The 17,049-nt window shown below is 41.8% G+C and overlaps 1 protein-coding gene across 6 annotated transcripts in view; it reads left to right on the top strand.

The window, feature by feature from the left end:
- INSIG2 (insulin induced gene 2) overlaps window positions 1-17,049 on the top strand; it is an 858,026-nt gene that overhangs the window by 658,830 nt on the left and 182,147 nt on the right. For 5 of the 6 annotated variants that reach the window (XM_044074983.1, XM_044074982.1, XM_044074981.1 and 2 more), the window contains one exon: window positions 3,829-3,995. The exons of the other annotated variant lie outside the window; for it this stretch is intronic. In XM_044074983.1, coding sequence (XP_043930918.1) covers window positions 3,829-3,995 — 167 coding nt within the window. The remainder of the gene's footprint in view (window positions 1-3,828; window positions 3,996-17,049) is intronic. 6 annotated transcript variants of the gene reach the window in all.

The raw sequence follows: 17,049 nt of genomic DNA, 5'->3' as shown, positions 1-17,049 counted from the left end.
CAAAATGTGCTCCTTTTCAGCTAGGAGAACAATATAAAATGGGAAGAAATTAACTTATGAGCAATCCTTTCAAGAAGCAAACAATCTAAGTATAGAATTTTAAAAGTATCGCAGTTCAAATTCCTACTTCTGACACACGTGTATTTCTTTTTCAAAACCTGTTCAGTACTTCCAGAAAGCAAAGTTTATTCTATTCCATTCAATTTCCAGCTAAATTCTCCTACAGGTAATTCACTTTTGTCATACTGGAGAATAGCTTCTCAAATACACAATAGTAATCCCTCCAGTACAGCTTGTAGAAAATACCTTCCAATTTAAATGGTTCCTTCAAGGTCCCTTCTTTTAGGACCCAGGCCACGGTGCAGCCACTTCTCTATTTTCTCTTTCTGCGTACGTCCCTTCCTTTCTCTCACAGGACCCCATACCGTAGTATTCTCTGTCTTCTTCTATAGAAGTTTTCCTAACTACTACTTTTAAAGAAACCAGTGTGTGGTATCTTCTACTGTCTTTTTAAAGGGACAGGAGAATGGTGTCCTCCACTGTGGCCATTTGACAGCCAGTGCGTCAACACAGACAGGCACATAGTTGGATAGATGTGTCCATGTAATGCATGTGAGAGGTGCATTATCTATATGTAGTGTGTGTGCGTGCATGTGCTCACACTGGTACACGTATAAGTATTTAATTTATGTGTGTATAGGATCATAGGAAGTTACTAGGATGTTGGCCCTGAGGCCCTTATAAGCCTAGCCAGGAGTTTAGCCCATGTTTAGACAAGTCAGCACCCAGTGCTCCTGTCCAGCAGGGACACAGGTGAAATCCTGGAGATGTATTTTCTGTTTCCCATCCAGTTATCCAGGTTGCGCTTAAAAAGAGGTAAAGAGGTACTCTGCTTGATGTGGAGAGGGAGTCTATTCCACAGATGGGAGTCTCTTGGACACAAATCTGTCATGCCAGCAAGTCCTGTTGATGTCACAGACCAGTTTGAGACCGTGCATGCAAGTTACTCAAATAGAACTTGACTTGCGGATCGCCTTGTATGCCAGACAGCAGTCACCTCTGAGGAGTGTGTATGAAACTGAGTAAAGAGATGGATCTTTTAGCCTACCTGTGTATGGTAGATTTTTGAGGCCCTGGATTCTCCTCGTGAGGAACCTCTTTGGTCTCTCCAGCTGCTGCATGTGCTTTGTGAGGTACATTCCTAACGGACATTGTACTCAATAATGGGCCTTATAAGGGAAGAATACAGGGATGTTATGACCTCCTTGTCCCGTGATGAGATACCCTTACTTAGAGGTGGGCCATGTAGAAAGCTTCCCATACAATGGAAGCAGCATAGATGTTTATAAAATCTCAAATGTAAAATGTGTTGACATTTTCATGCCTTTCAAAAGATTCTACAACTGTGTCAGGCAGTGTGCCAGCACAATTTGAGTATTTTCTTAAACACCTAATATTTTGTTTGATACTGCATAGCGTTTTATATTGCTGATGTGTAACCAAACAACATTTATCAGTGCACTCATATTAATTTAACTGAGGTTTCTAACTTTCATAAACTACAGTAATATTGATAGGTTGTTTTATTCAAACAGAGGAATGTGCTTTACAAGATAGTATTTTCCATAGAGAGTTAAGTTCACCAGAAAATATTCTCAGGCACACCTAAGCTGCTTCAATTCAGAGTTCAAAAGCCCCGAAAACAATTTCCTTTCTTAAGACAAGATGGCTATTAGTAGACAGTTTATTTTAATGACAGATAACAGGTAGCAAAACAAACTGCCTTACTTCAGTCTTCTGAAGTTTTGCAACTGGAGATTATACTCCCACAAATTCAAATACGTTATTCCCATTCGATCTCCTCAAGTCTTTATTTTGCCATCTTTTTCTCAAGGCAACTTCCTATATCTGCTTTTCGAGATTCAGTTCTTTCTGTCTCTCTCTCTCTCTCCCCTAGTCTGCTGTCCTCTTTTTACACCCCCCCCCAGCCCATTTGTCTCTCCAACTTGGACTCTGGTCTGTAATCTGTTAGTCAGACTTCTCACCCCATTTTAAGGGCATGAATTCATTGAGCATCTCCTACTTATTAGCCAACCATAGGTTTTGCGCTTGTGAAATGTGACGCAGCTCCTTTTCCATTCATTATCATGACCATAGTTAGCAGCCACAATACCACAGTAGTCATCACATACACACCCATTAGCTTAGTATGTGTTCTGACCAGAAGAGACACTATCTTGAGAATTTTATATGCATTCAAAACCCTTTCTACCAAGTCCTTGCTTTAAATGTGCTTTATTCCTAAAGATGTACCACACAGATTTAGGGGATGCCTCAAACATCTCTGGCTAAGTTTTTTTTTTTTTTTTTTTTTTTCTGTACTTCTTATTGTCACTGTATTTAGTTAGGAGTTAGAAAGACCTGATATGATTCCCCAATTCTAGGGGCCACAAAAGATGGAGCAAACTGTTGAAAATCTTGTCACTGTTGCACATATTGTTACTGTTTTATGTGATTCATTTTTTTTCTCACTTCTTGAGTAGACCCTTGTGGTAGACTAGGCTTTGCTATAGTGCTTTTCTAGTATTGAATTTTGTTGAATATGTCCCAGTGATTTTCATATGAGAAAACGTGCCGTTCATACACAATGAATTTTACTTGTCTGCTACCTAGACTTGGACTTTGAGTAGTTCTGAAGACTCCATTTCTTTAAACTTGCAAAATGAATGCATTTCAGGAGAAATCAACATTAAGTCTATGTAGTTTTGATCAGAAATCATATGAATAAAAGTTAAAAGAATTTGGGCTAGATTCCAAAAGAGATGCTTTCAGTGCAAGTCTACCCTGATTCTGAAAGACTAGCACTTGGTGTGACTTTGGTTTAAGGCCTCTCTATAAACAGGTTTGCACTTGGCCAGATTAAAAAAAACTGCCTGTGTAAGTGATCACGTACACTGAGAGCAATTCTTTTGGAACCGGGCTGTTGGTGTATGCAGTTACAAAAAAGAGTAAAACTTGGGGATGTAATTGAGGCTGTTAAATACTTCATAAGAACTAGAGTCAAACAGGGCAGAAACTTTTTGTTTTACTCATTTGTTAATTGGGTAAAGGTTCTAGACCCAAAATTGTTTTTTTCCAATGGCAGCTTGACAACACCATCTGGATAAATGACTTGCTTAGAGTCGCACACAAGACTAAATTGAAGGAGTCCAGTTGAGCGCTACCAGCTGAGCGCCACAAGATGAAGCTTGTTAGCTATCCATAGCCTTAACTCTTTGAATTAAACTGTTAGACACAAAACGTAATCAAAATATTTGATATAGAAAAAGAAAACAGTGTAGGGCTGATGTAGACAGTTTGGGGAAACGTTTTTATACATACAGCATGCCAATTACATGATGCAGCCCCCACTATGAGAGAGTTATAGTGTTAGAAATTATGAGAAGATTCAATGCACAGGATGACATTTATCAGTTCTTGATGGGGCTGGACAAACTTCCCCGTCAGTGTGACTGTAGTATTCATTTAAGTAGAGAAACGTGAGAAGTTTGTGGAACAGTGGTGTGCTCTTTATTTGACTTTGGGCCCGTATGTTTGTTCTCCTCCTTTCCTTCTCTAGCTCATTCTCTTGTCATCTCACATTTGTAATCATTTTCCAACTCATTACATTATCTGTGCGTATATCGATGTAGTTTTGGTACAAGTAGTACATGTTTTACATGCTGTATTTTTAGACTTGTGTTTCTCATGCTTTATAAACCTTTTCAGCTGGACCATCCCAGTTAACAAATATAAAATAAAAACATTTATTTTTTCTATGTTGACTAGGTTAATCCCTCTAGACCAGTATTGGGATCCGTGTTTACAGATGGTGATACTAGAAAAGAACTGAGAGTAATGTGCTGTAAAAGACCCTACATGGAGAATGGGGAAGTGTTTTTAAAACGCAAAACATTTAATCTACACTGTGTTGTACTGTACTGTACTGTAACATGGTAAACTGATATTCATCACCATTATTTTTCATTAGCGCAAATATGCCTGCTTTCTGTGTAACTCAGTCATTTTGTGATTTGAAAAACTATTTAGAATGTTATTTTTCCTTTTAATTGATGGTACCATGTTAAAATGTTAAAACATTTAGACTTTTGGACAATAATTCAGTTTTCAAGCACCCCATACCTCTCCGTCTCTTAGTGCAAAAAATTTGGACAAAGCCTAAAATAATGAGGGGCAGGACAAAGGACCAAAATAGTGATTAATTTTAAGTATTGCTCTTATAAACTTAGAAAGTTGCTACAATGACAGAATTTGTATTAGCATGCATTTCTGAAGAATTTGAAGCCTGAAGCTTAAAATTATGTCATTATTTAGTTTTAATCCTCGGTGATTTGCCAGAAAAATGCTAATTTTTGAGGAACAGATCAAAAATGTAAGGCAAAAATCTAGACTTTCCGCAAAAATATGGACAGTTGAGACATATGATGCACCCCGATTTTTTTTGAATAGTTGAAGGCTGTCCTGCATGAGGGTAACTTTCAATGTTAAGTTGTCTATCTCACCTTCGTTCTTGCTGGTTGGGATCGGAGCCAATCCTCTGCTCCAACTCGGCCATCTTCAATAGCTCGAGAGCTGTTTACTGGCTCGAGGCTACCCCTTATCCCATAATGCCTAGCGATAGCTACTCAGATCTCATTTGCCGCTTCAGCTGCTGCGAGGTGTCGTTTTATTGGTTCAGGCTCGTATAAAGTTTTTTGTATAACTTTCTTCACTAAAACTCTACCCTTCTAGTATTTTATTGTTAACAATAATCTTGTTTTGCGATAGGTTCATAGGTTCATACTAGGCTATCTGCCCTGGGGCATTTATAAGCCTAGCCCGATTGTGTTTGGCTTACGCCACCCCTTGATTTGAGTATACTGTGCCCTTTTTAAAGTTTAGTTTACTGTGCCTCTGTCTAATAGTGACACGGATGTAATCCCCGGGACAAACCTACGATCCCCCATCCACTCATCAAGATTCTTCTTGAAGAGAGTCAGTGAGGTGCTCTGCCTAACATGAATTGGAATTCTATTCCAGAGTGAAGGGAGCCTCTGGGTTATGAATCTGTCCCTCCAGCATGTTCTATTTATTTCTGTGCTGAGGTTCAAGTCCCTCGAGCGCATGGCTCTAAGGGATTTAGATTTACTGAGGTGGAGCATGTCCATTAATTCTGGGTTGGACATAGCTTTATATGTCAGGCATAGATCGCCTCGAAGCAGGCGGTATGCAACTGAGTAGAGCTGGAGTTTTTTTAACGGAGCAGCATATGGCATCTGTTTGAGTCCCTTGATCCTCCTGGTGAGGTACTTTTGGGGTCTTTCTAATTGCTGCAGGTGTCTGGTAAGGTACATCCCAAAGGGGGCATTGTATTCTATGATGGGCCTGATGAGGGATGAATAAAGGGGCACGGTTACCTCTCTTGATCTAGATGTGAATCCTTTCATGATGAGGTGGGCTATGTAGAAGGTCTTTCTAACCACTTTGGCAATGTGGTTGTCAAAGGAGAGATTGCTATCAACTTGGGTCCCCAGATCTCTAATTACTTTCTCTGTACTTAATGGGTTACCACCTATGTGGTAATTTGTGGGCACATTGTTTTTGCCAAAGGGTATGACTATACACTTTTTGGCATTTCGCTTTAGACCATGGCTCTGGCACCAGTTATCCGTCTCTGCGAGACCTTTTTGAAGGATGTTTGTGTCAGCTGGAGAGTCGATTATGGCGCCCAGTTTGCAGTCATCTGCGAACTTGGTGAGCCATAGTCCTCCCACGTTGGCCTGTACCTCAGGAAAGTAAATACTGAACAAGAGAGGTCCCAGGACAGAACCTTGTAGGACGCCACTTGTGACCGGTTTCGAGTCTGACATGGCTTCAGCAACTCTGACTCTGTGGGTTCTGTCTTTGAGCCAGTTTGCGACCCATCTTGTGACATAGGGGTTTATATTTAGGCTGGATAGCTTATCTATGATGCCCGAGTGGGGTATTGTGTCAAATGCCTTTGCGAGGTCCAGATAGGCTGTGTGGACTACCTTCCCTTCATCTATGGCCTTGGTGACTGTTTCGAAGAAGTCGACCAGGTTCAAAAGGCAGGATCTGCCCTTGACTAAGCCAAATTGGGTAGAATCTAGTGTCTGTAGGTCCCCAATGTCTTTGTTTATTAGTTCCATGATGATCCTGTCCATAGCCTTGCAGACTAGGCTAGTCAGGCTTATGGGGCGATAGTTTCCAGGGTCTGTAGAGGCGCCACCTTTGTGGAGTGGGACCACTGTTGCTGTACGCCATTCTTTGGGCACATATCCTGTAGTGAGGCTGAGATTGTACAGCAGTTTTACTTGAGGGATTAGTTCTTCTTGGAGTTCATGTAGGACGCAACCCGGGACGAAATCTGGTCCCATGGAAGCAGTGTTTTTTGCTTTGGAGAGGGCGGCTTTCACCTGCGCATCAGAGATGTTTGGGAGGCTGCACTCTGCCGGGATAGATACTTGCTCTTTGGGGGGGGGGGGTGTAGAAGTTTGCACTGAACCTGTCTGCCAGGATATTGGCGATGTCTGTGGGTTCAGTGTATTTTTTGTCGTTTAGAATCAACTCAGAACAAGTCTGGGAGTTGCATCCCAGGTTCCTAACATAACTGAAAAAAGTCTTATGATTGTATTTAGTGTCCTGTGCAATTTTTCTCTCGAAGCTGGCCTTGGAGGATTTTATGAAGGATCGTAATTTTTTGCTAGTACTGATCAGAGATGCCTTCCCTTTTAGGGATTTTGCTCTATCATGTAGTAGCTTCCTCCTTCTGTTGTACAGTTTATTTATGGCTGGGGTCCACCAGAGTGGATGCCTGCCTTTGGATGATTGGGTCTTGATTTTGTTTGGCATAGCATGATCCATGCATTCCTGGAGATGTCCGTAGAATGCGTTTGAATGCGTTTATATAGGATTCTGCAGTTTGGGCCGTAGTTTCCACTGGCCCTGGGGCCTTGAAGGATTCCACTTTGGTTTTGAGAAGTGTGAAGTTCGCTTTTGAGAAGTTTTTCACTGTGGTTTTCTGGGCTGGTGGTGGAGTCGGGATGTGGATATCCAGTGAAATTAATTTATGGTCTGATCTTACCAATGAGGGATATACTTCTGGTATGGAGCATAGAGTCCCCGTGTTGGTAATGATCAGGTCTAGTATGTTTTCCCCTCTTGTGGGAGTGGTGACTAGTTGTTCCATAGCATTTGAGTTTATAAACTCCAGGAACCTTTGGGCTAAGGTGCTGGGGCTTGAGTAATGCTCCCAGTCTATGTTTGGGTAGTTGAAGTCGCCCAATATAATGGTGTTCAGAGAGATCTTCATGTTCTCCAATGTTTTCAGGAAAGCCGAGTGGGATTCCTGACTTTGAGAGGGTGGTCTTTAGGATGCTATAAACTGAAAAGCAGCCTTGCCCACTGTCAGTTGCACATGGATGGTCTCCGATACTTCGTGCAATGCCACTAACCTGGAGGTGTGGATATCCTTGATAAATATGGAAACTCCCCGTCCTTTTGTGGTTCGGTCCGGGTTTTGGGGCCGAAAAGCATAATATGAGGTATAACCTGGTAGTGCTGGGGTGCTCTCTGGAGCCTTGAACCAGGTTTCTGTCACTGCACAGATATCGATGTTCTCCATACTGAGGAGAGCTTCGAGTGCGTGCATCTTGAGGTTAAGACTTCTGGCGTTTAGCAGCATTACCCTTAGTTTCTTGTTACTTGTGCTGTCTGTGGAGGTGGGTTTGACGTTTGAGCCTTGCCTAAAAAAGGCACTATGGGGGTGGCAAGAGCCTTTGCCAATATCCGAAAGCCCAGGGGTGACAGGTGCAAGCCGTCCCTAGCGAAGCAACGTGGCTTGTCGAGCATGTCATCCCAGGCTGACAGACACTGGATCCCCTTTGAATGACACCAAAATTATAGCCAATTGTTAAAATCGATCATTTTGTCTTTATACTGTGGCATCATTCTAGGTGAGGGTAAGATGCTGCTCAAGGTCAGGGTCATACCGGTCTGGGCTACATGATCAGAGAGCTCCTCTATGTCTCTTTTCATGTAGTCGAGGGAGGTACGTCTCAGGTCATTCACGCCAGCATGTACAATGACTGAGTCATATTTTATTTGCTTTGGAGTGACCTGAGTGCTTGCGTTATGTGGCGGATCCTAGCGCCCGACAGGCAGCTCACTGTGACCTTCGCTTTATTCAGCCTGGTGAGCGGGACGTCAGTGTGTCTGACAATAGAGTCACCTATTACAAGAGTATCAGGTGTGTTATTCAGCCTTAAGGGCTGTGACTACTTGGCACACTGACTTTGTGTGCTATGTGTTGTATGTGTTTTGTTTTGGGGTAGCGTTTGCTTGGATGTCTGCTTTGGAGGTCTCTGTTGCTTAGGTAGATTTTTATTTAGAGCCTCCGAGTATGTTTTTGTGTTTTTATGTGTTTGGTTCGCTGTTGTGGTGGGACTATGTGATACTGGAATTGTGTTGTGTGAGGTTAGCTTCTCCTCCTGACTGGTTACACCAGTTTTGAGATGAGAGAGCTCAGCCTCCAGTTTGGCTATATGGTTGCATCTCTCACATATATTTGAACCTGTTTGGAGGAGGAGAGGGTTGTCCGTGTACATGAGACAGTTGTAACATTGCCTCAAAATTCCCAGATTCTCCAGCTGGACTAGAGAGGAAACCATTGACTGACCTTTGGACATGCTAGAGTAATATAGGGAACTGAATTAAAATGGACCAATAGGGGACAAGGTAATCGTAGAGAGTATAAGAGTAAGTAGTGCTTATGGTTTATTAGTGCTAACTTGTAAGATTACTTATTTGGACCAGTGAGGGGCCTTGGAATGAGAATATGGTGTTTAATTTGAGAGATAGATAGAGCAGTTCAAATGGAAAAAGTGAAGAGCAGACTTTGTGGAGCCAGGAATAGTTTAAACCCAATTAGGCAGCGCTGCCCGATGTGCTATGCGCAAAAACGCGCAAAACCACTCAAAAGAGGGTTTTAAGAGAGGGAGATCAAGGAGTTTGGAATTGACCCAAAATGGCCAATAAAACTACAGTTTCAAGGCAGTAACCACACCCACAGGGGCAGGCAAGCTGCTCAATGTTTATCACTGCCACTGATGAACACAGAGACTTCCCTTTAGCCCAAGCAAACAATGGCCTCCAAGAAACTTACAAACAGTTCAGAACAGTAAATCTGTAACTGAACTTTTTTAAATCTCAGAAAAGTGGGAAAAAAGCAAGATTTTTTTGTTTTTTTTAAGGAAAGCAGAGGTTCACAAGTATCAACAAGCTAGAACAGTGCAGTAAATGACCCCACACTTGAGTGCTAGGCCAGAGACAGATAAAATGCAAGTTAAAAAAAAAACTATTTTAAAAATAAATGCACGCAGGAAATTCAGTAATCAGCTCTAGGTTGTGTTCTAAATACAGTTACCAACACAGAAATCAAGTTTAACAAGCAAGAAAATGCTCAAAAGTGATAGTTGTTTAGCTCATAGTATCCCTCCTGTTTTCTTGTAGAACTCATTTAACTTAGAGAGTTCTTAGTCCTAACCTCCTTAATTCTGCCCCCTTTTGAACCGGCAGCTTCTTGCTCTATCAAGTTCCTGTCTTGAAAGACGCTCTTTCTGGTAGCTATTACTTCAGCCAGACGCGTCTCCGAACTTCAGGCGCTATGTGTTCATCCTCCTTACTTGGTTTTTCATAAGGACAAGGATGCTCTGAGGACTAATTCCTCCTTTCTCCCTAAAGTCTGCTCAGAAAGTAACTTAAACCAATCTATAGAGCTTCCTGTGTTTTCCCTAATCATACCAGCAAGGTAGAATACAAACTACACCAATTGGATGTTCATAGGCAATTGCACTTTTACCTGCACAGAACTAAAGAAGTAAGGAAATCGGACCAACTATTCCTCTCTTATGCCTTGGGCAAACAAGGTCTCCCAGTTTCCAAGGTAACCTTGTCCAGATGGTTGTCACACACTATTACTTTTATCAGTTAAGGAACAAACAGTTACGTATTAAACCGAAAGGTCATTCTACTAGGGCCTTGGCCACCTCTGTAGCCTTCCAGTCTAGGCTGCCCGTGGATACTATCTGTGCAGCTGCCATGTGGGCAAACCCTCATACCTTTATTTCTCATTACAAGTTGGATATGGTCTCCAGGAGCAGAGCTGACTTTGGTTCCACTGTTCTGAAGAGTCTGTTCCACTGAGCCACCCAGGATATTAGGTGCTAGGGACGCTGTCTCAACCAGCAAGAAGAAGGCGAGATAGACAACTTAACAATAAGAAGTTATGTACCTACCATAACGTTCCATGTTAGTTGTCTTTATCTCTCCTTCCTTCTTGCGTCCCACCCTCCATCCCCCTGTCCTAGTGGACCGAGAGGAGTTTTCTGTTCTGTTTTACTGGCTGTGTGTTCTCTTGTGTCCTTTTTTGACCTAAGAGAATATGGCAGGTATAGTCAACTGGTTCTTGACTGAATTATTATGTTGTTATGTCTGGTTTAGCTGTTTCAAACGAGATCTGGGTAGCTATCGCTAGGCATTATGGGATAAGGGGTAGTCTCGTGCCAGTAAACAGCTCTCGAGCTATTGAAGATGGCCGAGTCGGAGCCGAGGATCGGCTCCGATCCCAACCAGCAAGAAGGAAGGCGGGATGAAGACAACTAACATGGAACGTTATGGTAGGTACATAACTTCTTATTTTGCACTATGTAGGCCCAATGGTGTCTCTTAACTGATGCCTAATTTAACAGGAGTGTTGCACCACTCTGTTTTAGCTCTGATCTTGGGTGTACATTTGGGATAGTCCCATCCACTATTTCATTCTGGCAGTTTGCAGCTGCTGCTATCATTGCTTCTGCTGGTATATTCCATTCCATGTCATCACACACTGGTGGAGAAGTCATTCCTTCTGCTGGTATATTCCATTCCATGTCATCTCACACTGGTGGAGAAGTCTGTCTGTCCTATGTACCTATCCATTTTTGTTTATTCCAGTTTCAAAGCTTAGATCTTGATCTTAGCATTAATTTTGTAATTGTTCCCACATTTGTTACTTGGGAACTGTAGGGCATCACTTAGTTGATGTAGCAACCAGCTTATTAGACAGGACCCATACTAATATTCTATGTTGCGTGGGAGAACTGCCTCACGTGAAGCACTACCACATGTGTCGGTGGTTCAAGCTGGCCAAGTTAAGATGTAGGAGAGAGAGACTGTAGGCCTACTTCACATCTCATAAGATTGAGGAAGTTGATGAGTGCGCAGAGCTGAAACTAGTTCAAAGGTCTCTCTGGTTACAGACATGAACCAGATGAGAACATGAATGTTATGGAGACCGGTCATGACATCCTAGTGGAGTTAAGTCTATCTTTGGGAGTGTCTCAAAGCCACCCTCTCCTCTTGACTAGTAGATGGTTGAGTTTAAAGCCATTTTTCTTATCAGAGGTTAATGAAAGACCTGTGAGTGGGGAGTATGCATGGCAGACTCCTTTGGTAGATGCTTCCCTGGTTGTCAACATCTGACTGGCTAGAACTCACCCAGGACTGGCTTATAGTTTGGGAGCAATCCGTCATGTCCGTTAGTAGCTGCACTCAGAGGACTCTTCTTCACAGGGCTTACTTCATTTGTATGAAGAAACAGTGGCCCAGGATAGGGGTGAGTCCACAATATCTATTTCCAAAGATTGCAGCTCAGGCCACTGACTTCAGACCATTACTAGAGTATGGTGAGACATATCCTCATGGATGTGGCAGTATACTCTAGGGAACATGCCTGATTCCAGCACTTGGTTATGCAGAGGTCTCTCCTGTTCTCTTACCTTGATAGGCATGACTCTGAGTGACTGTCCTATTGTCCAGTCTCCAGTGGTTATTAGTTGCATGCTCAAACCTCTGAGCATGGGCATAGCATGAGCCTACCCATACTAAACCTGTGTCTAGATGAGATTCTCTTTCACCCTCTGTGACCTGTGAAGGGGATTAATAAGTACCCAGAGCTTGTCCTTACCTCTGAGACTTGCATTGACAATGAATCATCTTTCTACAGCTTCTCCAACAAACAATGATTTCTCCTTAGGAGAAGCTTTCAGGTTTATGAAGTCCTTTGTGGATTGATATGCCCCCTCATCCCACCTCCAACACACACCTTCTGTCCAGAAATGTATTGATGAATTTGGGAATGTGTTAATGAATGTCTGAAAAAGGAGGACCCCTTGGTCATTCCTTCTGTGGCTCCTTTGTGCAGGATGCTAGCTTTGGAGCCCAAAAACAACTGATACCATTCCCGTTGCCCTCAACAAGGCATTTGCTTTCTATAAGCTTCTAGCTGGGGTGAGATCTGTCTACCGTAGATACCAGAGACCACATCACCTTGTCCCCTTCCCACCCAGTAAGGGTTGTAAAGCTTTGAACAGAGTGCAAGGATGTGCTGTGTGTCTTGTTTGGGTTTAGCTTCTGTAACTTCTTTTTTGTTCAACTGTCCAGGGTACCATTCCTCCTTGGTGGATCGTGTATTGGAAAAATGTTTGGGTCACCCTTATTCTGAGAGATTGTAACAGCAGAGTTTTCCACATGTTATACATAAATTATGATTAGGCTGATGCTGTTTCTAGAAATGTGCATGTGCTGGATGGCATATCACAGGCTGTCTTCCCTTAAGAATACGTTTAGGCAGGCCAAATAGAAGCCCCTTCTGGAGAGAAGTTCTCTTTAGACAAAGCTTGCAAAATTTGATTAAGGTGGTGTAGAGAAGGAAGTTAGGCTTTATCACTGTGGAGGACCTTTATGAGCCACATCTAGCCCTGCAGTTTATACCAAGCCTTGTCAGTATCCAAGAAAGAAGAAACATTTTTCAAATTTGAGTAATGTCCCCAATCATCTGGCACTGCTGCCTTCTCCTGTTTTGCTGAGTGACTTTTTCCCCATGAGAACAATTCTGCCACTCAAACATTCATGGTCCTCAGTACAGTCCAGGGCTGTCACCGAGGGGGAGAGTTGAGGGGAGGGGGGGTCCTCAAGTTTGACCTGTCTTGGAAAAAAAAAAACATCTCAAGGAATTAGTGAGTTTTGGATGTGGTCAAAGACAGCCACATTTTAGACTTCTTGATTTTTACCAGGAAATGAGTTCTGTTCAGAGATCAACCTGTCTCTGCAGAGCTGTTCAGATGAGCCTAGACACTACTAATCTAAGAGGTCATAGAAACTATTCTTCCTTCAAAATGAAGCCAGAATTTTTATTCTAGTTTCTGTCCATTTACAGAGGACCTGTTCTGCCCATGTTTGGGTCTCAGGAGCTTCAGTAGTCGCTTCCAGCATATCAGGTTCTAGATGGTAATTCTTCAGTAGGTTCTGCTTCTCCTGCTGTAGGACACTTGAACTGTACCACTGCTCATAATGGTTAACATCTTTTGGCACCTCACTGTCTGGTGTTTGAAGATGAGGTTCCTTTGAATTTCTCTGGGTGGACACAACTTTCAGCACAGAGTTTTGACGTTTTTGCTTTTTTGTTGCACCAAGACTGTTTGCATAGTTGCTGGTAATTGTGACAGAAACAAAGGAAAATTATTTCCATTTTTCTTTTGCCTGACGACTGGCTCTTGCTGCGTGCATTGAGAGACTACCCTGCTAATGTCACTGTATTAGTTTCTTATACGATTGGAAATTCTAAAGGGCTTCCATAGATTGCAGAACGTTATCTATGAACCAGTTGTGATCCCCCTGAACTGGCCCAGTAATCAACCCCCTGAACTGGCCCAGTAATCAAGGAGCCTCAATCCTCACCACTGGCAACAGAGAGGGACATACCTAATGGAAGGATTACAAGTACACACACACAGTAAAATACAGTTTCCCTTAACAGCACAGGGAATATTTTAAAACAGCATTACAGGACAGTCTCAAATAAATACAGAAAACATCTAAACTAATCGTTACTATATTCCTATGTATATCTAAGAGATACTATGCCCTAAGTCTTACTTACAGACAGCACTCGGGCAGAAGTGCTGAGTGGATGTTTTTAGCTCCAAGACAAGATACAAAATGCCCAGTCTCTCCCTGAGAGAGTTCTTAAATTAATAATAAACATTACTACTGGGTTAGCTTGGATGACATCACTGTCACTTGACTTCAGTTCCCAGGCTAAAAAGGTACTAACAGAATTTTAACATCTTTGTGTGAAAAGTACATATCTCTCAGAAGTTTGCAGAACATGAAAGTCGTAAAACAATAAAACACTTTTACATTTGAAACCTAGTAATTATTTCAGTTTCAAGACAATACAGAAACTTCTAGCTCTAGATATTGTGTCTGCTATTGAACTGAAACTGAGAGATAACACAATTGCTAAACACACTTTAATTTCAACTTATTTTCTTGGAAGTTTTTCAGGTTAACTCTGTATGTTTCACCTTCTGCTATTAAAATATACATTTACACAGGTATATAATTTATATAAATTTCTGTTCTTTTCCATTAGGGTACACTGTGAACACATGCTTGAAGCTCAGTACTGTACAAACCCTGTTCAACATGCACTTCTGCACAAGTGGTTTAATATATGCATAATGTATAGTTCTCTTACATGTGTAAGACAAACATATGAATCATGTTGATATTTACAAGGCAGACTAAACAGTCAGAATCACTTCTAGATGCCAGACCCCATATGGTCAGACTCAGAAATTACGTATAAAAATATTTAAAAACCTGTAAGTAGTCCTAGAGTGGTGTTAAAATGTGGGAAACACCAAACCATGATGAAATAAACGTGTTTTTTGAGTCTGTGTGCACGGTTCTCCTTTAATAAGTGTCAGGTTTGCTGATTGATCTTCTTCACATATCCAGCCCTTGGTGCTGGACCCTGGCATGCTGGACTGTCTCCACTAGCCTTACTGTAGATATTCCATTCCTGCAGCTAAACCCACGAACAGGTGCTTTTGTTGCAGGAGAGAGAGTGCCCTAGCCGTGCACCTTCTGAGGAGGTCTCCCTCTCAGATGAACTTTTATGTATGTATCTCACTGTTTGTCTCTTCAGATCCACTAATCACTTGAGTTAATGAGTGTACCATTGGTTATTTGGCATAATTTTCCATTTAATCAGTGTTAAAACAAATTTTGCTGTGTATTCATAATCTGAGGAAATAGTTGTTCTAATGTTTGTAAAATTATTGGTAACTAGTGGCTTCAAAGTCAGCACTGATGGCATAGAGTAATACAGCTTTAACTACTTCCCAGATGAACCAGGTTTGACTCTGGAGCTTGGTGCTTGCTGGGAGAATAGGTGGACCCATCCTTTGGGTGGAGGAGTGGAACTAGCCACACACACACATTGTCACTGTCCCTCATGATGGAGATGATTCACCAAGTCTCCAGTGGGTGGTACCCTTCAGGGTAAATGTGGAGATGTCCACTTGTAAGGGGAGGGTATTGTGGGCCACTGCAGTGACACAGTTCATCCCTGTCCCTTCCCCAACCATGGGGTAAGGTAGGCTATTCAAAAATTTCTGATTGCTGAAATGCTGGCAGGAGCACAATGGATCCTCAGGACTGCCTGAATGATGCCCCGCCCCAACCTCCTCGCCTCAGATTCTCTGTATATCCCCAGAGCGGAGTAATTAATTTGTACTGCCTGACTGAGGGAGGGGAAGCTTGATGGTCAGGGTTTCCCTATGTCCATTTGAGTTGCAAACAATGAGCCACACTTTTAAATTCTGAAAACCATAACTCAAAAACCATAAAAGATCACAAAATGTTTTTTTTTTTTGAAGGGAAACAAGCCCTCCAACCCATGTGTGGAGAGCTTGGCCCCACACACCCTCTGACTTATGTATACCAACTTCATGGTTGTACTGCTATGGGGAAGATTGAAAAAAGCACTGAAAATAAACTTTTTGCTCACAAGGTTCAACTGATTGCAGTTGAATTTTATCAAAAGAGGTAGCCACAAAATGCAAGTATACTGGTAGCCAACAGGCATGGAAACAAAAATGATCTGGGAAAGAAATTGGTGACATCAGGACTTAGGTTGGTGAAGTAAGCATACTTTATGTATGTATGCGTGTATGTTTTGTTTTATTTATTTATTTGTATTTGGTTGCTAAAAAGGTCTGTCTGGGTCATGCAAGATTCTTTTCAGTGGAGGCCTTGGGAGATAAGCTCCAAAATATATTTATTTAGTGGGAGAAAAATATACAGTGAGATTATAATGGACCCTTTGTGATTAATACAGTATTCAAAATATGGTAATTATAGATGCAGTATGAACTAGGTGCCTAGGTGAACGTGGCAAGTGTCGGTTGTCAAAAAAGGAAAAGTAATAAAAAGGAGACTGCAGTAGAGGAAATAGGGTATGCCAGCTGTGGAGGAACAGGAGTATAAGAAGAGAAAGAAATCAAGAGCTAAATGTTGACCGAGATCCATGTTAAATTGTGTACAAACCTAGAGGATTGAGTGTAAAAGTGGCTGAAGGGGGATTGCTTTATTAATGTGCATGATCAAGGTTACAGAAAAGAAAAGGTTAAAGATTCACTTCAACAGTTATGAAAAGAGCAAATTTCTTGACTTACTAATGAGAGGCGAAACTCTGGTTTGAGAGGAGGACATCATTGGGGGGGGGGGGTCTGATTAACCAAGAGAGGAAGAGCAGGGGCAGATTTTAAAATCAAGGAGTTGTGTGGGGATTTTTCTTGAAACTGTTTTGAATTGAGAGATTCTCTGAGGGCAGATGGTAACCTTGTCTAGATTTTGGTCACATTGCATGAGTACAAGGCTTCATGTGCATTTAAGGCATTTTCCTGGTAGGTAAGGTATTTGTCTTTAGAATGGAGCTTTAAAAACTTTCATATGAAAATTTGTATTTATTTTTGACTGCTGCGTAGTACTGGTAAATGGGATCATGGTGCTAGTACTGAAATTTGGAGAAATGAAATCATGAAAAACGTTCTTTAACAGAAGGTTACAAACAATTGAAAGGCAGGGGTGTGACAAAGATAA

This window comes from Protopterus annectens, chromosome 6.part0 (genome assembly GCF_019279795.1).
Source record: "Protopterus annectens isolate FY-2018-M chromosome 6.part0, PAN1.0, whole genome shotgun sequence".
NCBI classification, from domain to species: domain Eukaryota; kingdom Metazoa; phylum Chordata; order Ceratodontiformes; family Protopteridae; genus Protopterus; species Protopterus annectens.
Note: the sequence above shows the minus strand (reverse complement) of the source record. Positions and strands in the feature narration are given on the sequence as shown.